Source organism: Brachyistius frenatus, unplaced genomic scaffold (assembly GCF_029030835.1).
Source record: "Brachyistius frenatus isolate BFR_SWC_R1_liver_20210118 unplaced genomic scaffold, ASM2903083v1 Contig_2, whole genome shotgun sequence".
NCBI lineage: Eukaryota > Metazoa > Chordata > Actinopteri > Embiotocidae > Brachyistius > Brachyistius frenatus.
In genome coordinates, this window is record NW_027210601.1 from 1,245,633 (window position 1) to 1,268,289 (window position 22,657).

The 22,657-nt window shown below is 42.0% G+C and overlaps 1 protein-coding gene across 1 annotated transcript in view; it reads left to right on the top strand.

The window, feature by feature from the left end:
* Window positions 1–501: 501 nt before the first annotated feature.
* The window catches only part of angpt1 (angiopoietin 1), a 54,990-nt gene continuing 32,834 nt past the window's right edge, over window positions 502–22,657 (top strand). Inside the window, exons 1-2 of the mRNA XM_069692324.1 lie at window positions 502–1,386; window positions 21,491–21,646. Of these exons, the coding sequence (XP_069548425.1) occupies window positions 958–1,386; window positions 21,491–21,646 (585 nt within the window). The 5' untranslated portion in view covers window positions 502–957. The remainder of the gene's footprint in view (window positions 1,387–21,490; window positions 21,647–22,657) is intronic.

A 22,657-nucleotide genomic window follows, 5' to 3' on the forward strand; every position in this document is an offset into this window, starting at 1 on the left:
GGTCTTGTCTCCCTTTGTGATGGATTGCTATTGTCGGGAGGGAAATAAAAGAAGTGGAGAGTTAAATTATAAAAACATCTCGCTCTCGTAATATAGCACCTGCCATTATGTTTCAGAACAAGGAGCGGAGAGCATCTCAGGAGCAGATAAATTAAACGCACACATTTAGACAAGTTTTTTTTTTTTTGTGTCAGGCATAAAGTCGGGTCAACCACATGAGCCTGCCTGTAAACCGAGCCTCATAGTCTAAGCACATCCTCTGTGCTGGGGTCTCTTTCTGCCAGGATTACACACACACACACACACACACACACACACACACACACACACACACACACACACACACACACACACACACACACACACACACACACACACACACACACACACACACACACACACGTCCGTGCGCACAGTTGCATTCCTCTGCAGGCTCTGCGAGGGGCAGGCGCAGAGTGTGCTGGAAGCTTGGAACAGTTCTTCAGAGTGAGCGTCTCTCTCTCTCACTCTCACCAGTCGTTAAGTCAGAGAGCAGAGGAGGAAGGGAAGGCAGAGAGACCAGGGGAGGTCTGACGACACCATCCCCGCTTACGCAGCACCTATTTCAAATGCATAGACTGACAAATACAAGCACAAAGCTCGGTCTGGCTTTGATTCACTGGAGGGACACCGAGATTTATAACCCAGCTGTCACTCTGCAAGAGATGTCTGCAACTTTTCTTGCCGGGACAAAAACTTAAAAGAGGTTTGGAAACGTAGCATGTGTGTTGTCCAGGGCAAGAGTCTGCAGTGGCTTTCAATGCTGGAGGCCTGACTTCAGGATGGATGACGAAGTTTTTCAGGCGAAAGGTGCTCTTCACCGTTTCCAGCTTTAAAGAGAACATTTAGTCAAACAGACGGAGCAGCTCAACATACAAGAACTTACTTCACCCGCAATCTGTTTCCCAGGCTGAAATAATGCTGTCGTTCCACTTTGGCGGTCAGTTGCTCTCGCTGGCGGCACTTCTGGCGATTGTGAGCTGTGGAGGAGGGGAGCAACGGAGAGGGCCGGATAGCAGCAGCACAGGTGGCAGCAGCAGCAGCAGCAGTAGCAGCGGCAGCAGCAGTAGTGGAGGAAGTGGTAGTGGTAGTGGCAGTAGTAGTAGCAGTAATTACAGCAACAGACGCTTTCATAGGATCCAGCATGGCCAGTGCACCTACACGTTCATCCTACCTGAGGGAGAGGGAGCTGGCGGAGGCTCCTGCAAGGAGGCCAAAGCCAGTAGCTCACAGTACAACGCCAACTCTCTCCAGAGGGACGCTCCACCACCTGAGCCAGAGTTTCCCAACCAGAAGATCGAGCAGCTCGAGCACATTATGGAGAATTATACCCAGTGGCTACAGAAGGTAAGGAGGGGATCAGGTGATGTGCAGTTTCAGTGCCTTTTAAAAAAAATTTAAAAAAAAATCACAAACAATAATTTGACATGACGGATCAGGTGTTGGTGTTCTTAATGGTTTTTTTTTTAAAAAGGTAGATTGAAATGAGGATGCAGTGGAATTTTCCTCTAATTAGATCCATGTTGAAAAAGTCGATTTTAGAATCGCATCTGCCTGAGACTGGAGCCGCTTCTTTTGAAGTGGTCACGCTGAAGGATATTTGTTGAGATATTTGTGTCTCCGTGGGTGTGTGGTCTCCGCAGAGTGTCTGTTTGTGGCTTCACTAGAAAACCCTTTTTTGGTTTCTGGATGAGGCTCTCAGACTCAACAACCAAGCAGTGTTTTGCTGTTTTGTCGTCGTCAACACGTTATTTGTCAAAGCTGCTTGTCAGTAGGAGAGTTTATGTGTTTTGGGAGTTGAACTTTTTTTCTCTGTGTGGTGAATTTCAAAATCAAATATCAGAGAGGGCATTTTCACACAAAGAAAAAAAAACAGCTTAAATTCCTAAAATGCATTGGATTCTGCAGGATACTTGTTTAGCTGTCAAAAAAAGTTCACCCACCCCTGTCTCATAAACTAACTTGTATTTCTTTGTTCCTATTAAGTTGTCAATTTAAAGAAACAAGCTTCTATCGGTGAAAAGGAATGTGTATTTTATAGGATACAAGCCAGAATGAGCTCTGAGGTGTTGTTATGTAACTCTGTACATCGAGAGAACTGAACTTTTTGTTCTGGATGTCACACAGCTGTATGATTTTTCAAGCCTCCGCTGACATTTTGTCCGGCTGCGTCTGTGTCTACCGCTTTCTACCAGCCCAGTAAACACATCTATTTTTTGCCCCTACTGTTTTTCCCATAGTAAACCCCTAAATTTCACAGATGTCCAGTTGAGTTGCACAGATCGTCGGTCATAGAGCAGAGGTAGTTATATGTCAGTCACCCCCTGTTCTCCAGTGAGCTGTCTCTTTAATGGCAGGAAGTCAGAGAGAGCCCCAAGAGAAACAAAGAGGAGGAAAAGACAGAGAAAGAGAATGATCCCTTTATTTATTCAAGTCAAGGACGTGTGAGTTTAACTTCAGAATCCGGGCTCACATCAAATTCTGATCTTTTTTTTTTTTTTTAATGCATCCTCACTTTTATTAAACTGGTGTTATTGAAAATAATTCAATTCAGTTCCTCTTAAGCAACAAAATAAATTCATAGAGCCACCGAGGTGTTTACTTTGTTCAAATATAGTGAGTTGTGAATTCTGAGGCCAGAGCTGATATGGCGTTGGCCTGCACTCTGCTTTTTCAAGCTTTGAGACTTTGTGTCTCCAAAGAGAGTGAGACTATCTCTCTAAAAATGAATACATGAATCAAACAAACAAACTTCCAAATTCGGCATAACCGGTTCTCCTGCTCCTTGGCTTTCCACAATATTTTCGTTCTCAAATAAGATTAGCAGGTCCAATCTGTGATTAATTGCTGAAAGCTAATGGTTTATTTTTGCCGACAAAACAACTTCGCGTAACACAGAGCAAATGCGTGCACAGATAGCACTGGATGGATTTGATGGATTACAGTGCCACTGGGGAATTAATCAACCTGAACTTCATCAGTACCCCGAGTCTATTCATTAGCATTCAGCGTGTCCTCCCAAAACTGTCCAAACTACGCTGCCCTGTGTCTGCTTTTCATTTACTCTCAGAAAGTAAACTTTTCACTCCTCAGGTGGAAGGAAATAGTCATTTCTCATCAATTAACCAGGCGCTGGCTGCAGTGAGTTATAGCGAGATGTTGACTGAGTTTGTAATTATGGAGGTGGTGTTGGCGGCTACCCCACCCTCCTGTAAATACAGAAAATCTCACTAAACCACAGAGCACATAGAAATACGTGTGAATCCAACTGAAGTATAGCACAAGTGGGATTTTGAGATTACAGGACAGAATCTGTGCAGTATCAGCTTATCGTTGGACTGTATATCACTGACTTTATCTCAGTTTAGCAGAGGAATTCACTGCTGTGTGTCGAGATTTAATGGTACATGGTTTGCTTTCATTTTTAGTCGCGTGTAGTTTCACCTTTTATGAGGCAGAAACAAGAATAGAAACATGCTGCAAAAGGGCTGAAAATGCTTTCACCTAATTTAAAATACACAAACGTTGCAACTTTTGCTGATGGTTTGAGTCAAATGTCTGAAAACTTGCGGGTGTTTCTATATGACTCCCAAAAGCAACCCATGTGTCAAGAAAGGTCAGGGGTGAAATAATACCGGCTTTATCTTTGCTCAGTGGACCTCATCCGTCCGTGATAGTATAAGTTATACTATGAAAACACAACGACAGCGCTGGTAGACTGAAGGTTTGACGAACGAGAACTCTATCTATGTGTCTATCTGTTTGTCTTATGTCATTTAATTGATATTTTGACATGTGTGCTCAACAGAATGCATCTAATAAAAAAATTATACTGTAGAAAAACACAAGTAACAAGTAGGCGGATCAGCACAAGAAAGGAATTGGCGGAGGCATTTCAGAAGGGACGCTTAAACACACAGTGGTAATTCAGACTAATTACACTGCATGGGGGGGGAACATCAGGATGCAGTTAACATTTTTCATTGGACAGAAGATTAAGTGTCCCAGCCAGTCTATCTATCTTAATCACACTAGCCCCTTTTACTGCTTGTCTAAAAGAAAACTCGCCCTGATGTCGCTCCAACCAGCCCTGATGAAAGAGTCGGAGAGAAGAGATACCACCACTGGGCCTGGGTGCTCAGCCCGGTGTGGGGGGTGGATAGTTAGAATGATGCAGCAAACAGCTGTTGGGGGAAGCATTTTAAGTCTGAGATCTTTACCTCGTCAACACAGGTTAAAGTATATGGACCCTGATAACATTCCTGACCAGTCAAAGGTGGCTTGTGTTTGTCCAAGGATTACTACTTTGGCCTCCCTGCTAGATGAGGAGCCACGGACAAGATTTCTTAACAGAACGTATGTGGTGCTTTACAGAGTTGTGGGTCAGAACAGGAAAACAAGCAGCAACAACAACAACAACAACAAAACATCTGTGTCAAATAGAGAACAGAGAGAAATATAAAACAGCAGGCAGCTGAAGAAATCAAAAGTCAAAAATCTGACTGTGCAAGACCAAACTCCCACAATGCAATTGCTGCTACAACCTAACAATCTGGTACAAACCAACCATTCAGAATAAAACATGAAATCACACAGAATAGACCAGCTAGCAAAGTGTTGATTCTAAAATACCTACCCTAATCCAAATTTGAATCAAAATCTGCATTTCACATCGCCCTAAGCACCTTTCTGGAGTCCAGTAAAATTACTGCTTGGAGGTGAATTTGTATGCAACGGTCATAATGACATTTCCTGAAGTTTTTCTCTTTGGCTGGACCGCAACAGCTGGGTCAACCCTATCAATGTAAATATCTGTCTCTGCCTGGGTGACCTAGGGACCATAGTTTCACCAATGGTTGACTGAAAGCCAAGACTATCTATTTCAAATGAAAAGCTCATCTCGATGGCAATAGCAAAAGCAGAAAAGCCCAGATGTCTCTGATCCGAGCATTTTCTTCCAGCTCGTCCTGGGGGATCCCGAACTCTGCGATCTTATTCTTTCGGTCATTACCCAGAGTTCATGACCGTAAGTAAGAGTATAGGAATGTAGACCGACCGGTAAAAAGACAGCTTTGGCTCAGGGCTCCACTCCTTCTTCACCATACAGTCCAAATATGTGTATGGATGGGGCACTTCCCCAATTTAGCATTTCACTACTGTAACGTCGTCCGTCTGGCGATGGAGAGTGTCTTTGTATTTTACATTTTCTTTTCCTTGTCTTCTTCCGGACACCTACATTACCCGCAAAATGCAAGTCAATCACTGAAAGTTTGTACGGAGATCTGGGCGTGCCAAGGGTGCAGCGACTAAAGTTGCCTCGAGCTGCTCGCCTCAAGCAGAGATGATGACTTGGTTAGAGGTCTGCTAAACAAAATTCTTTCAAACTCAACACACCCGAAAGCTTTGCTTTTAATTTTCAAACTCGATGCCCGCTGACTATGGCTTCACTTTTCACACATGCAGCTGTGCTTTCTACGATGTGTAAGCTCACCTTGATGCCGATCAGGGAAGTTTCTCTTAAGAAAAGGTTGATTGAGTTCAGAGTAGACGGGATACTTTTAGGTTGCTGAAACATGCATCTCTCAGCACATTCTGAAACTATCCTTTCTACTTCTTTACTATTTCAGACACAATGAACATTTTTGGCACAGAGAGAAGTTCAACAGGCCAAATTTCGAATCTGCTCGCTGGAGAGAGAGTAATAGATCTTCTCATTTTCCTCCTGGTGGAGACAGTAGAAAGTGGTTTAGAGCAGTGTTTCTTGAGAAAGACAACCTGCGCCAAACTAAGCTGTCGAACAAAGGGAGGGGGAAAAACTATCCGTGGAGTCTTATCCCTGTGAAATTCCCATCTTTCTGGCTCGAGACGAACACGACTGTGCTGCGTAAACAGTGGTTTAAAAGGATACGCCAACATGTGGGCAGCAGCTTGTTTCCCTTCCATACTGGGAGTTCATACGAGAAAGAGTGAATGTGTTTCTCTACTTAATGCTATCAGAGGGCCACACAGCATGCCCGGGGATCCAAGAAGAAACCCATCTATTTTGGTGGTGACTTCCTCTATGGAAGTTTATTTTCACTGATAATGTGGGCCAAAACTAACAATCGGATGATACATAAAGGCTAAGAAATGCTCAGGGGAATAAAAAGCTCTTCCTTCCTGACCCCAAAACTTGTAAAAAGGAAACCATACAAATTGTGGAAGGACACTGCAATAACAGCTTCCAGAAGACTTGTCTTGGTTGCCATAATGCATTGCCTGAAAGTGGAAGGGAGAGAGCGCGTTCTGCTCAGCATATCATGGGAATAAGGAAAAACATTGCAGCCATGGGGCAGTATTTCACATGGATGTGAAAATGGAGCCCAACACCGCTAATGTTCCTGATTGTCAAGAAAAAGGGGCATTTAGTAGTTTTGTCACATTCAATATGGCAAACCACTTTGTTTCTAGACACCACGCCCCCCTTTTTTTTTTTTTTTTCTTTCTAGAAATCATATTTCTATCAGCTAGTGGCCCCAAACATGCTGGCAGTTTTGATACTGGGCAGGCCGCGATTGCACACCTACGTCTCTTTAAAGCTTAATGAATGAAGCTATACATTTCTTGGTAATTTCACTGGGTGTCTTGAATCTGTCTAGTTTCCCTTACTGCAGCTATAAAGCAAGCATTTAGTTCTTTTTCCATCATTCATCTTGGTGAATTACTCTCTGGTGGGTGCTTTGTAGGGGATTTATTTTGTTTTAATTACAAGGTTATACATTTGGCTAAATGCATGCAGGATTTACGATGTCCCTTCTGAAAACATTGTTGCTTGCTTGTAGCTTGGCTCCCACTGATGCATCTGTGAAATAAATTCAGAGTTAACGCCCTTGAGGATATTCACTCCCGTAATGGTGCTGATTTTTCTTCATTTGGTTGCTGGAGGTGTTATGAATATAGGTGTTCTCAGGTATGTAAGTGATCTGTTTAAACCTGGATATTTTCTAAGGCCGCATGGAAGAAGAGACCAAGTGGCAAACTGATAAATATCAAGCTCTAGGACCAGGTATTGTTCAAAAATTTTCCACACCGGTGTCGGCACCAATACCTTAACCTGAACGAGGCTTTATGCAATACCAATTTTATAAATTCAAGAGACGCCTCCAGTTACGGCACAGCACGCCAGTTTAAATGATTTTACCTTTGTGGATTGAAGCGAAAAGGATGGATGGATGTAGCCTTCGTGTTAAAATTTGTCAAATCTTTAGATGGTATCGAAGCAGTTCGGTTGGTAAGAGTACCAAACTACGTTACCTTTTAGGATTTAGCTCTGATCTGCTCTTCACTAACTTGAGTGGGAAATATCTGCCTCTTCAGCTGCTAAATGCTTCAGTATGTTCACCAGCTGCTTGCTAACTTTGCTGGTTGACAGGTAGCATGAAGTGTGGGAGCTTTTCAGAGCTTTTTCATTGTTTCAAACAACTGCGTGCTGAGTATGACAGCGCTGATCAGAGCGAGGGCAAAGTAAGTATTTATATATGGAAGTTTTATTCCACTGTAACATTTAAGTATTTTCCTATAAAATTGCTGAAACAAGATGATAAGGCCTGTTTTTACAAAAGAATGACTGTAAGTAATATTATTTTGGGCAGGCAAGTGGAAGTCTTTTGAACGAAGTAAGCTGTAGTCAGAAGAGTTGCCAAAAGCACAAGGTTCATGTCTGTATCTGTGCCACTGCTATGGTTGTGTGATTATGAGCCAAACTGGAGAAAGTAACAGCTTAGATAGGGCGAAACATTCAACATTATAGTTAATCTGAATGCACAGTTAGCGCACAAGTAATGTGTTATTGCAGCCTGCAGCAAATCACGACTGTTTGAACTTATTTCACTGGCAGGACTGGCCGTTATCTTCGTTGTATTTTTGTTTTATAATCACCCTTGATAAATAGAACAGATGATAATATTACTCACCCGTATCTGCTGCAATTTATTTTCCAGCAGACTTCAGTCCTTTTCGGTTGCGCACCGTAAATCACAGCTTGATGAAGGTCAAGGGAACTGAAATGGCATTTCAAAAAAGAAAAGTGTGTTTGGAAATTTGAGCCGCTTGCAGTGGATGCCGCAGGACGTCTTACGCAGTGTGAATTTACAATAATGTGTCAGTCACTTTCTTTTCGAGCTGCTTCACTTCCAGGAAAAAAGATATCTCTGAGAAAACATGCATGTCTTGTATTGCTGATTCTGGCAAGGAGCAGGAGAGTGAAAAATGAGAATACACTGTAAATTTTAATGCTCTCGCTGCATGCCTCATTTTATGTTCATCCAATTTGGAAGTTTACTCTATGTCGGGTTGTTTGATCCCCGTGTTCCCGATAATTATTAATCCCGAAACTACTTCTTTAAAGTCTGTAAAGTGGAGAGACAAATTCCCGAAGCTGCCCCACATGCTGCTTCTGAGGCCGACTCTCCCCGCGGCGTCTCTGGCTCTCCCCCCGACAGATGTTACGCTCTGAGTGGATGTCTTTGTCTGTCAGCGCCGGGGAGCCTTCCAGAGGTTCCAGAGGACAGCACCGTTTCACCTTGTTTGGAGTTCAACCTCGCAGATTAAGTGTTCTTGTGATTTCAAACCGAAGACAACAAAAGAATCACAGTCAGATGCTTGAATAGAAGCAGACAGGGCTGCAGGATCCATTGTGGAAAACCGTTGACAAGAAGCACATAAATGGTGAAAAGAGAAGGAGTGAGACAGAGACAGACCACAAGATAGTAGGTGAAAGATAAACAGATTTACTCCTTGGCAGTGTGGGCCAAATAGATCTCTGAATGAGTAATGGTTAGCTCCATTGTTTTTGTTGCATTCTTGTGGCAGCGGGATATGAGCCACTTGTTCTTAAGGCGTCCGAGTCACATCCAGGAACTACCTCATTTATTTATTCAATCTTTTATTGTCCTGCGGTGTGGAGAGAAGATCTGGTCCTTGAATACTGTGCGATGTATTGACTTACAATTTCAGACACACACATCTTGATAAAAGACAGTCTGGAGCTGTGCAGAACGGCAGGCTCTTTATAGGCCGTCTCTATTTTCTTTGGGTGGTTTGGACATTTGAGTGTGCTCGGTTTCGGCTTGTCGGTCGAGTGCTGTGATCGGTGTGACACCTCGTTCAGCCCGCTCAAGGACACACGTACTCAAACAGAGCGGTGTAAAGACACACATGCGCAAGCCTTTGCACCCACAAATCTGCATATGTTTTGAAAACAGAAACACACTCGTAAACCCTGTTCGGCGCTCTGTTGGCCGTGTCTGGGACCCGAGCCAGACTTCTCACGTTGCACATAATACCAGGGTTGGAGTTGGCACATTTCCTGTAGACGTGAAAGGGAGACACAGTAAAGTGGATTACCCTCCGACATTTCTTATCTCCCCTGCTGTTCAACAATACCACCCTCAGAAACACCGTACAGCACAAGTCAAACGGCCTCATAAAATCCTTCGCATTTCTGACCTTTCGGCACATTTCGCTTTCTCGGTCGGTTCAGGCATTTGCACCCTTCGGTGACACCCCAGTCGGTGACATCCGAGCAGGTTATCATAAACACCTGCTGACCGCCATTTATGTTCTAAGCTTCAGTTAAGATTCAGACGAGGGAAGCACTTATCCCTTTTTTAACTTTCCAATTTATAATTAATCCAACTCATCGAAGTGTAAAATCCTGAATATAAAAGTTGTAAGATTGAGCTTCAGGTTTCAGTTTTAACACCTCTTCATAGTTATTTTGGCTTGTGCGACGTGGTAAAAAACATTTACAGCAGTACGTGTTCATTCTGTTGTGTTTGGGATCATGTGCCGCCATGAAAAGTTTTGTCCACCGTTTAGAGATGGAATAATGAATCCAAAGTTTGGTATTTTTCTCAAGGTACTTCTTCCCAGCAGTAACAACGTATCGCAGTCGCCGACAGACTCACTCTAAAATGGGCTGCCGTACGGTGACCTAACAGGAACCACCTTATAAATCTGTCATTGATACAACAGATGGATGTTCTTTTTGCTGTGAGTTTACAAGCAAATTACAAACGGTTACAAATGGTTCTTGGATGTTTATTTAAATTGACATGTTCTGGGATGAAGAGGGTGATCCCCCAGAGGCCTGCGCTTGTGTGTGTGTGTGTGTGTGTGTGTGTGTGTGTGTGTGTGTGTGTGTGTGTGTGTGTGTGTGTGTGTGTGTGTGTGTGTGTGTGTGTGTGTGTGTGTGTGTGTGTGTGTGTGTGTGTGTGAGCGTACAGACGAGTGTGTCACATTCATATCCATCTCTGTGTATGCGTTTGTGCGGGACATTGTTTGATCTGCAGATGAGTCCGTGTGTGTCTGTGTTTGGACGAGATGACCTCCAGCTTAACCGACGGCCTGCGGAGAATCAAATGAGATGTTCCTCGTCTGGACTGGACAGTCTTTAGGTGAAGCTGGAAACAGAAAAGAGGCCTTCACATTTTGTCAGCGACTGTCAAACAGCAGTCCCGTTATACATGTCAATGAATACATCTTAGTGACACATGAAGCCTCTGATGTCGCGTCTAAAAAAAGGGATGAGAGTAGAATAGCTTTAACAGTTATAAAAACATCATTCCCAGTAAGAGAGGAATTTAAGGGAGGCAGTTGGAAACGGTGAGGCTAATATGAATGTTTTGCAATACACACCAATTTAGCTTTAATATGGTATTCATCCTTACGAATAAGAGCGTACAGCTGACAATCTTTTATGATAAGATAACTTTATTTAACTGACAAAACAATCCCACCTTGAGGTCCTTTGATGGATGTGGAGATTTCAGTTATGACACATGACCTACATCAGCGGATGGAGTTTGCTTGCAAGTTGTCATGGAAGGGTAGACGTTAAAATGTTCATAGTTCTGAGCAACACGAGGACGTCTTGCTCATGTTGGCTTCAAAAGCAGAGCTTCAAAGTTCATTATTGACTTTAGAAATGACCGTTTCCAGGTAAGAAGGATTCATTTAGTCCATGACAACAGCGCGGAGGATGTTTTGATTTGCTTTGTTGTCTGAACATAATTATCTCTGTTTAGTTGCACTGGTTTTCATCTTTTTCTTCCCTTTCTTTCAACTGTGTTTATACACATATCGTGTGCACTTTAGCTAATGAAATTTGAAAGTAAACAGAAACCTGGACATATGAAAGGGCAGGAATTCAACCTACAGTTCCCACTGTGTCCTCCATGCTTCTTTAAACCCTCCTCCTCCTCTTTCCTTTGTTCTAATTTAAAATCTTAAGCCAGCAGACATAAAATGTATTTCATCCAAAGTCGGACAAATTGTGCTGTCAGATTGATATGTTTGCTTCAAGTAATTTTAGATGCATGACTCACATGTATTCACGTTGCCGTTTTTCCAGAAAGAGCAGTAAAAATCCCAAGCAACAGACAGTAAAGACACCCAAACATGCACATTATCAGCATTTTCATCCATCATCGGCTAAAGGTCAGACAGCGGCAAATGACTCGAATGTTGCAGCGTGGCAGTGAAACACTAGCGGCTGTGGGCTAACAGCAGCGTCTATTTCCTTTCCAACAGCTGTGGTGAACTGCAGGTCAGACTGGAGCTGTTTCATGCGGGGATGTTAGCGGAGCGGCCGCACCTCACCTTCCTGCATCACTTTCAGGGAATTCAGACCCAAATTCTAAGCAGCCATACAGACTAAAAAGTACTAGCATCAGCATATGTATCGTGCAGACACTGACATGATATACAGTACAGCCCCGGCTGTGTAAGCAACCAGCAAAAGCAACAGTGGAAGACTGCAAAATGAGTCATAAGTAACATAATCTGGACCTGATGCGATAGCGTCAGTCCGTCTTTGGTGTTCGAAGCAAAACAAAGCGGAGGCCGTAAGAAAGAAGGAGGGTGAGCAAACGCGCGAAGATAGAGAGATATGGACGGAGGCAGAAGGAGAAAGTGAGAAAAGCTGGAAGACCGTGGTTGGCTCGAAGTGGCGCTGTGGTGATTGTAACCCTGGACAACTACGGGAACGGTTTATAAACTCTGGAGTCCTCGCTTAATGGGATGTTAGGATGAAAGATAAACACGAATCTGACGTTGAAGGAAACAGCCCCTGTCATTAAATGCCCATTCGTTTTGATTACAAGAGACACCCGGCTTGATAGATAGTGGTGCTGGCACTATGGAACGATGGAAGAATTTTCTTTTTCCCTGACGGTTTCGCCCGAGTAGGAGGTTTAAACACACAACGCTGTAATGTAGTGAGGTTTCTGTCATGGCCGAGCTTGAAACAAAACATGTCCTTTTGCATCTATTTCGACAACGTTTTGGCAGAGCCCCGTGGTGATGTGTAGAGGGTACACTGGAATGCTTTCTCAAATATTTGAATGTGAAAGCCCCCTCCATGGGATGGTGGGTCCGCGGTATCCCCGTGTGATTCAGTAAAAGGGGCAGACTGACATGGCTTGCACAGCACCGACACATACACACACACGCACGCGCACACACACACACACACACACGCACACACACACACACACACACACACACACACACACACACACACACACACACACACACACACACACACACACACACACACACACACACACACAAAATAAAGCCATCGTCAGCCACATTCCTGTCCAGATGTGTCCCCGAGGAAAGATTCCCATGTTGGACATCTGAGCCATAATATGTGCAGATTGCTCCTCTGTTGCTGCTCACTAAATAACTAAGCCCTTTGGATGAATGAGCAGGTCCCAGTTTGTTTGGTTGTTTGGCTTTCGTTATGCATTCCCATGTCTTGGGTGAGTGCAAGTACTTCCTCTCCCATACGGCCAGATAAGCATAATTAATTGGAGTAATTTTTTTGGGCCCCCCCTTTTGACATTAGAGGGCAGGTTCGTAACTGGAGGATTTGTGAAAATATACATTCATGCATAAGCTTTACTTCACTGTTTTTTTTTTTTTTTTTTAATTTATGAAACAACGTAATGTCTCTGATAGCGATTGACGATGCGACGGTATCAGTAAAATATTTGATGTAATATGTAAAATGCATTGTTTGAGCCAGGATTGTCTCAAAAGGGGACAAATGGGTCCGTTAGTACTTTTCGAGGGGGTCACTACTCCATTAAAGGGGACAATAAACAATTCTGTGAAATTTGAAAAAAAAAAAAAAAAAAAAAAAACAGTCACTGCATCAAAGGACCAAAATTGATATTAGACATGTTACTGTGTATTAAACAATTTTGGTTCCGGAAAGCACGGATTTCATGAATTGTGACGTGTTTGCTGACGTTTTTAGATATTGCCTGGAATTTCAGTTTACATTCGATTTTGAATTGATATATTGTAATTTTATCCAGTTAAGAGTTTTTCTTTGTAATACGTGTGAGGAAAATGTTGGCCTCATTTTATTCCCGGCATTTCCTGCATTACGTTGCACGCCTGCCAGCTTCCCAAGTCGTAACCACGAGTTTCATTTGAAGCCAGCAAATGTCACTGTCGCTCCGTGGTCACATGACCCCTCTCTTTGAAAGGGGTGGTCAGGATGCAGATGGCAAAGGGCACCTTGGGCCTCCTATCTCTGCGATGCCAACAGCTTTGACAAACCAGCAGTATTACGTTTTATCAGTATTTGGACTTGAATCTAAGCTGTATCTCGAAAACCCGACCGGTTTACAAAATCTAAAATTGAAAAACTGTCTAACAGCTTTAATCCTGCCTTGGATTTTTTTTTTTTTTTTTTTTTTTTAGGGTCAATTCAACGCATTTTGGGTCATTTTGGTTCACAGTGGTTACAATTGTACACTTTAGCTCAAACCCTTGATGAAATATTTTGATTCTTCTTTGTATATTTTTTTTATTGCATTGTTTAAAACCTTTTCAAACATACAATTTGTGACTTGAGCTATACTGTATGTACTACAATTGGAATTAAGTCTAAGAGGTGAACAAAATTATTGCTGTCAAGAGCACCACTGAAAATTAATTGACAGAATAAATCTTGGCTGATTTTGAAAACAAGCAGTGTCCTAACAACTGCAACAATATAAATAAAAGAAAAGCAAACATTTCTGTTGGATGTTCTCACACGCTCTGAAGTGCAACAGAACTCAAGTTCAAGGCAACACATTTTGTCCATCTCTGTCTTTTTTTTTTTTTTTTTTTTTGGTGTCAAGAGAAAGTCCATGCTTTTCATAACACAATGTCAAAACTGTAATTTGTATCTCTCGTTTGGCTTTTCGAATGAATCGGCTTTTATCTTACATATTACAGACGGATGTAAAGAAGACTTTCTTTGATTCATCTTGCTCTGGGGTTTGTACTTTATCACTGTAGGTATGTCTTGTAGACATAACACTGTCAGAGATTTTGATTTAAAAAGTGCTTTCAAGCTTGGACCATTTGCATAGCGTGGTCTAAGTGATGGTGTGTCTTCATACAAGAGAAAGCTGAACATAGATCACGTAAAAAATAAAACACATTTGTTGCTTTTACAACTTCTCAGGTTTTTTTTTATTTTTTATTACATATTAAGGTGTTTTTTTTAAATGTTTTTGTATATTTGACCTCTTGAAGAAGCTTTTAAATCTAAAATCTGGCTAAAGAAGAGACACATTTGTGCCAATTTGTGTTTCAAAATCATGCAGGACATTCTTAACATTGTATTCAGAATCGAGCTTTATTTGTGGTTTTCTATTGTTATTGTTGTAACTCGGAGTAAACGAGACACATACGAAGCTCATTAGTTGTTTAAAAAAATTCCACACATGAAAACTCGCTATCACATTTTCCGCTCTGTTTTTACAACTTGTGATTTATGACAAAGTGTGGAAAATAGAAAAATCAATTTGGCCTAAAACATTTGTCCTCAGGTTAGAAGTTCTGATTTGTTTTTCCAAAGAAAAAAATCAACCAGCCTTGAAACCTCCGCACATATCTTTACGTTCTTTTATTGGCTGCCAAGTTGACAAACCGTTTTGATAGAAAACAGTTGAAGGGTGAAAAATGGCACGTCTCTGAACATGCCAAACTATTTCGGGATCCTCAAACCATGATTGACCTTGTGATTTATACAGAGAAATGGTTGGTTTGCTTTTACATAGTGTACACAAAGTTCATTATGTCCTTGGAAATGCACAACCGAAACGCAAGTGACATCAACACAATAGCATCTTGACAGCAAGACAAAGGGGGAAGAAATGAAGAAGTAAAGTGGAGCTGGCGGTGGCTGGGGTGTTTTTCAGATGGCACTCAATCTCTCTGGCTTGAAGGATGCCTGAGGATTAACCGTATAAATGTTCACAGAGCAACCGGGCTGAGAAAGAGGCTGGACCACCCACCTCACCGCGCACCCTCGTTTCTGTCCTATACGGTGATATATGACCATCCACTGACCTACTCTCCCTTCACCTACTGCTGCTACGCGTGTCAATTCTTGCCCGGCCGCAAACTATCTACGACGCAAAGTGAAACCGGAACTTCCGGGTTCTGTTCCGGAAGTAAGAAAACCTCATTTGAAATCTCATCGACCTTTTACAACGTAGCTGATGATGAATAGTGCGGCCTCGTCGTCCAGAAGCTCAGACGTGTCCGTATTAACAGCAGAACAGAGAGACGTAGAAGCTGTCGAAGTTGTTAGGCGTGCGGCGATTGCTTGGGAACACGACTACCGGGTTACATAAAGGACATTAGAAGAACGTCCATGGTGAGTTGGGACACGTGCAAAAGGATGTGTAAAGTGTTGGACATAGCCGCGAACGTTAACTTAAACATTTCCTGCATCCAGGACTGGTTTCCATACAATAGAATCACAGTGGATGGGCTACTTGTTAAAGTTTTTTTTTTTTTTGTGTGTGTGTGAAACTGTATCCACACCAACTACTGCCATTGTGTCCTTCGTTTATGAAGCGCTCCTTGTTTTCCTACGTAACACTTGGTTGCTGTAGGTAAGGCTGGTTAGCGAGGCATGCTGACAACGGTTTACTCTGTTCCTTACACTTATCTTTTTGGCTTTGAAAAGAATAAAATAAGATATCACTCTCCAAACTTGTTCAAGTATTGTATTGCTCTTCGCACGCTACCATGTTGAGTAATCCGAAGCTTGCCCAGTTTGCTGCGTCCGGTCACGGGAGCGAAGCCAGGACTGCTGCTCAGGAGGGGTGTAGCTAATGGTCGAGTCTCACTTGAGCTTAGTGGACAAAATAGTCCACTCAGACATGTTGGACCTTTGTTTGTTTCTTGCTCTCTCTCTGACGACACTCTGTGAGTGGAAAGAAATGTGGCAGCAACTGAGTAAACGTCTGGATGTTGGCCACCGGGGCGAAGGTCGCAGAGGTCGGCCGTGAGCTCGGACCGAGTTGTTACTCACCTAATCTTGACAGAGTTTAAGACAGAGAGCTAAAACAGTTTCAAGGTGGATTTAAAAAGAAAACAATCCAGTGACTGAGTAAGACAGCTTTTTAAGATACGTATAGAAGTTTCCCCCAATGTCTATTAGACAACTCGTGAGCGTGGCAGTGCAGTAAGTCAGTGTAACACCTCCTAAAGCCCTACTAGAATGAATTATAGACCCGGGGTTCAAAGAGGGGTGTCAAATTCACCTTTCACTGTAGTGGAGCGATAAGAAGGCATAAGTGTATTTTCTGGCGTTGGTCCCAAGGTGGCTTGTGATACATCGGCGGTAGGTGCTGATTTCAGGGGGAGGTGAAGGTGGGTAACAGCCCCCCCCTCCACCCTCCCCACCCCTCCTCCTCCTTCCCCCGCGTGCTCTTGTCCATTAAAGTGGTCTGTAATGGATCCAGGCCTAAGCGAAAGGGATGCGTCCCAGAAGCCAGACCTACCCGGTAACACCATCACCATCACCTCCCCTCATACACACACACACACACACACACACACAGAGTCAGAGATAAGCAGAGATGTAACAGAGCTCTGCTGGTAAGTGTTTTATACAGTCCAGGCCCACAGATTTCTACCTCTCACAGTGTCTCTCAGCTCTGCCACTGCTGCTGTTTAGAAAAAGATCAAAACCCCTTTTTGAGTTTCAAGTTCTGCTCGATGGGAAATGTCAGAAGAGTGGTAAACATTTGCAGTCATCGGTAACACTGCTGGCAGGGAGTATCATCTTGAGGGATTATCCTGTTCTTGGCTCTCAAGCGATGGCAGTTTAGCAGCTCTACCGTGATATTGTACAGAATATGTATGTTGAGGATCTCAGATGATGGATTTCAAGCTTTTGTGCCCGTGATGCTTTTTGTGAAAATGTGCAGTTCAATCAGTAATCCCAAACCCTTTGCTTTTAAAGTCTGTGTCCTGCTAAATGCTCATGTTGTTTACGTAAGGCAGCCCGAAGCAGCTTGTTTAGTGATTAACATCCAATTGTGCCCCGCAAACTGTCCATACGGACCAGTCTGCACATGTAGTACGTCGAGGCTCTAATGGATCTTTACAGTTGGGATGTCAGGCAGCATCGCAGGCAGGTCTCATGAAACCAGACAGTGCCAAACACACCACCGTAAAACCTTTATGCCTCTGTGAAAAGTATCTCACAGGGAAACATAAACTTGTGTTTATGTGACTCTCACTTAACAAACAGTGATTTTGTGAAACCAGAAGGTACATTTAGCAGTTTCTATGAGAAGAACCGAGTGTTGTTATACCTTCTAGAATAAATCACTAAAAGACACATCTATTTTTATTTAAATGAAAACACAGCAAATTCCTTTCTGCTAGTGTGATATGTTCACACACAGAGGAGAATTGTCAAATGTTACAGGTTTGTAGCTTGACGAGTTAAAACCATTAAACTCCAGACAGACAAGTTGATTTGAGAAGCAGTAAAACACCTTACTCATTCAGATAAACTATGGGGTGTTGCAGCTACAACCGTATTTGGTCTGGTGCGACCAGTCCCTTATCGGGACTGATGTTGTGTTGCTGCGTAAGACGTTACTGAGTCAGTGTACTGACTTTATGACTCTTCTCCACTTGTGCTACTGCTACAATATGTGTATTTATCATATTTAATTCATTTTGTCATCATTTTAGCTTGTGTCCGAAGTGACTTCTACTCAGCAAATTTAAACAGCCTCGCTAAGCAACTCGTTTTTAAGGGAAAAGCATTGAAAACAGCACCGTGACTCGGAATTAATTAGTTCCAGTTTCAGGTTAACTAAAATGGTCGAGTTACAACATCCGTCACTGGCATAAGAACATCACATTTTAGCAGAAAATACATCACCACAACCTTTGCATTCTCATTATGCACTCATATTTATTTCTCCATTTCGATGCCATTCCTGACTGACACAAATGTGCATTTCAGACCTGGCAGTGGGTGCCAGTATTTGCTTTCGCTGCTGACAATAGATTTTATTGGTCGTCGCTTACTGGAAAAGTACTGTACTTAACTGGAGTTGAGGTTAGAAACCATCTAAATAACCCAACACCCACATTTTATGGCTTCCCCCCTAAGTGGCAATTTTACATGATTGGGCGTTGTTTGTGTAATCTTGTTTCTCCTTGGTACTTTCCATTTATGACCCCTATCAGATCCAGCCATGAGTCAGCCACATTCCCTCCGAGACGAAACCATGAAGTGATCGCTGGGCTTAAGTTTCTGTCAGCCATCTGTCCCTTCAATACCTTTTCTCTCAAGGTGACTTACGCTGTGCACAGCCTGTCACTTCCCTTAGACAGCAGATGTATCTCCACAGAGCTGCTGGTGTAAGATGCACATTGCAGTTTTTTTTTTTTAAATTAATGTTTTTAACCCAGGCCTACAAGGATGCAAAAACAACCTTCAACATCCAAAGAGTTCAGATATTTTACATGCTGAACACCATTTTCAAACTCAGTCATATTATACGGTTCATTACCGAGCAGAGTAATCCATCATTACTTGAGCTTTTTAAATTCCAGATTTCATATTTTCTTTCCCATTCCTGAGGCCAGACCATTGGAGGTTAGATGGAAAGTGACACTTATATCAGCCTTATGTAGTTCAGTTAGTGGGAGCTGTATTATGTCTGAAATCCGGCCTGAAAAAAAAAGAAGTCATATTTGACTTTTCTGTCATTGCCAAGAAAGGATATTACATTTAAAGGCTGATTCCACTTGGCAGACTTGCAGAAATGGCTGAGAATGAGCTCTTTCTATAGACGAGAGATCCACCTCTGATCTTTTTTTATTATCTGTCAGTCTTGGATTGATTGAAATGTTTCCGTTATTAAAATAGGAAAAAGGCTTTTTTTTTTTTCCTGCAAATGTATGAACATTTTATATAGAATATATATTAAGATTTTGTTGTGCCAAAAGAGACAGAAAAAAAAATCACATTTTGTCAGTTTTAATAACACTGTCCAAAGCAAATATAGTGTACATATTTACTCTTTACGTTGTAGCACACGATGTGTCCTTTTTTTGCTACGGCATTTTGGCAATCAGTTCATCTGCTATTATAATTAATGGATCAAATATGAATTGGAAGCACTCCAACACACACTTGTCAAGAATGGGCCAAAATAGAAAGTGCTTAAAAACTATGCTCTCACCAACTCCTCAGTGACTTAAGTTCATTCCAAAGTATGGCAAACATGAAAAGCAAACTAATCTTGGTGGTGAGTTGCTTCAGCCTTGAGATTACGGCCTGTAATGTGATTTTAAGTTGTAGTGTGGTAAGTGTAAGGCAGTCAGATGTGACGTTTGGGAACAAGAAGGAGACAATAAACCACCAGTGAGAGCCACACACAGGACCTAAATGAGCTGAAGCCCGGAGCTGTTGTTGAGTGTTTTGGCGATAGATCTGCTCAGTTTTGGATGCGATTTTGCTTGAAGATACAATCCAGTTAAAAAAATGTGCTGAGTTTGAAAAGTATGGCAATAACTTGTCTCGTGTTTCAATTGAGATATATTGCAGAATGACTCTTAGGAAAGAGTTTGTGTCCTTTACTATTCGTGAAAAAATGCACTTTGACACTTTGACAGTACATAAAATGAAATGATCTTCTACCACTGCTTTGGCTGCTCGATGGACACTCCTGATTTTCACTTTACTATACATTGACCAGCAAAACCACATCATAACAGTGTACTGTCACCTTATACAAGTTGCAATTTAAGTGGGAAGAGAAGGCTGTAATCGAAAGTGTTACTAAGATGTCTAATAACTAAGACATATTAATGGGTGCAGTGGAGCTTTCTCTGTGCATAGCACACGGCTGCAGGATGGGAATTGTTGCTAAGGACACATGTGACACTGATTTGTCTTGGCTGATGTGTTCCTAAAAGATGGCTGTCACGGCCCACTGATGAGCCAAAACAAAAGTCAGAAAACATCTTTTAAACATCAAGTGATGGAGAATCTCCCCACTTAGATCATCATCTGTGTGTTCAGACCGCGAGCAACCACATGAACAAGTGAACACTTAAAACCCAATCAATTTAGGATTGTTTGTTAAACAAAAGCTTGTCTATAACTATTTACAGACAAACCCTTCTATATCTAACAACTCTACTATCAAAGCTACAAAATGATGTAATTTGATGTACGAGTCATGTCGAAGAAAGGGAACGAAGGACAAGATAGAAAGTTAGAAGTATGGGCTAGTCCTGAATAGATTTATATTGGAATCAAGTTTTAATTCAATTCAAGTATCATACAGTTCATATAGTTAATTCATTAAAAGAATCTTCTCTAACCTAAACCTTTATCTTCATGTAGTCATTTGTTTGGGTTTAGAGCACTGACTGGTTTGGAGAGAGATTTTCTCTCCACACGAGCTTCAGTGAATATCTGTTCATCTCTGCCTCTTTCCTTCCCGAGCTCCCCACCAACATCTGATTGTCCCTATATTGACTAAACCCATTCTTCACTTGAGTGCCACTCAAATGATGGAAAAAAAGGTTTTTGTTTGTGCATTTTTTTTCACATGTACTGTACATAAGAATCCGTTTCCAGTATATGACCATTGGAATGTTGATTTAACACATGAACAATCTGATGTCCTTTAAATGACTTTCACCATGAATGTGAATATATGACACAAAATAACAGTTGGATACATCATGATGATGTTAGTCAGCTGTCAGATGAGAGGTTTTTTTTTTACTATCCTGTAATTACAGACAAACAGTTGAAATGACTTTAGTGCCAGATTTCAGATCAGCAGCTGATGTGCTTCGCTGACACTGAGTTTTATAGAAATGCAAAATGAGTAACTGCATTTAAAGGTTCCAATTATGCCATTTTTAAATTTATGTGAATGGGGGAAAACCTATAAGTCCATGCTCTGTTCTGCATGTATGACAGTGATCATGACTGTAGACATGTAATATGGCAAAAGGGAAAACTTTATATCATCAAGTTTCTGTTTCCTGTCTTCTGCACAAATTCCCTTTTCCTGTTGAGCGTAAGTCAATATTTTTCAATCTTTCTTTGGTCCAGATTGAGAACTACATCAAAGAGAGTATGAAGACAGAGATGGCTCAGCTGCAGCAGAGTGCTGTCCACAACCACACCGCAGCCATGTTGGAAATGGGAACCAACCTCCTCTCTCAGACGGCCGAGCAAACACGCAAGCTAACTGATGTTGAGACGCAGGTAACACCTCGAAAAACATGTTAAACACGCATCTTCAGAACCGAGTGGAAATATCCTGTGCTCCATTATCCCAACTATTCCACATTCAACTTCCCCAAAAAGATTACAGAAAACTGGCCAAAGAGAGTAGAACTGATATATAAATGTGCATCCTTTGTTTGATTTATTTGGCTGAAGGTTTATACGGAGGACTTTGAGGAGGAGGTGATGGATAGTTGTAGATTGAGTGGTGGATAATTTTTGCAAAAGCACTAAAAGGATAACTGTTTGCAAAGTTTTAAAATAAGAGAATCATAACAGAGATGAATATCTCCTAAGTATTACCATGTGTTGGACGAGCACTTGACAAAATGAAAACAAAGTTGAAGGTTTATATGTTGCTAATGTGCAGTGGGTGGCTTTTTTTTTTGTTGCTGTAGTGTCATAAGAGCCTGAAATACATATTGTGCTTTTGATTCCTCTTTAGACTTTGGTGCAGATGTTAATATTATTAGCTAGGAGTATGACCTGCGACCGTAAATAACGAAGCACAGCACAGTAATGGGCATGAAGCAGGGGGAAGCAATCATTTTTGTTGGTAAGCATTACAAGTAACATCGCTTGATTGAAACCAGGACCTGTGTTCCGTGCCTTTTTGTGAGCACTGGGATGTGTGCATTTTAGATTTCACAATAGAGACCCTTGACACGCTTCAGAAAACTACAGCAATGAGCTGTGTGAGGTGTTATGAGTGCTATTTCAGGAGGGGCAGAACATCACTGTCCAAAACTGAAGAAGGCACATTAGATGAGGAACGCAACCATATGGGTTTATTTTAAATTCCCGGGGTAGGGCAGCATAAATTTGTCCCCCGGGGTCAGACTGTTAAGACTGTGTTGAGCTATGATGTTCTGAGGTATCTGCAGGAAAACATTTGGCGCACATAACTCGATCTGTGGCGCAACAGTAATTGGGTTCTCTAACATGGCGCCGTGGCCGCTCAGTGCATGGACACTATCGCTGATGTTAGTA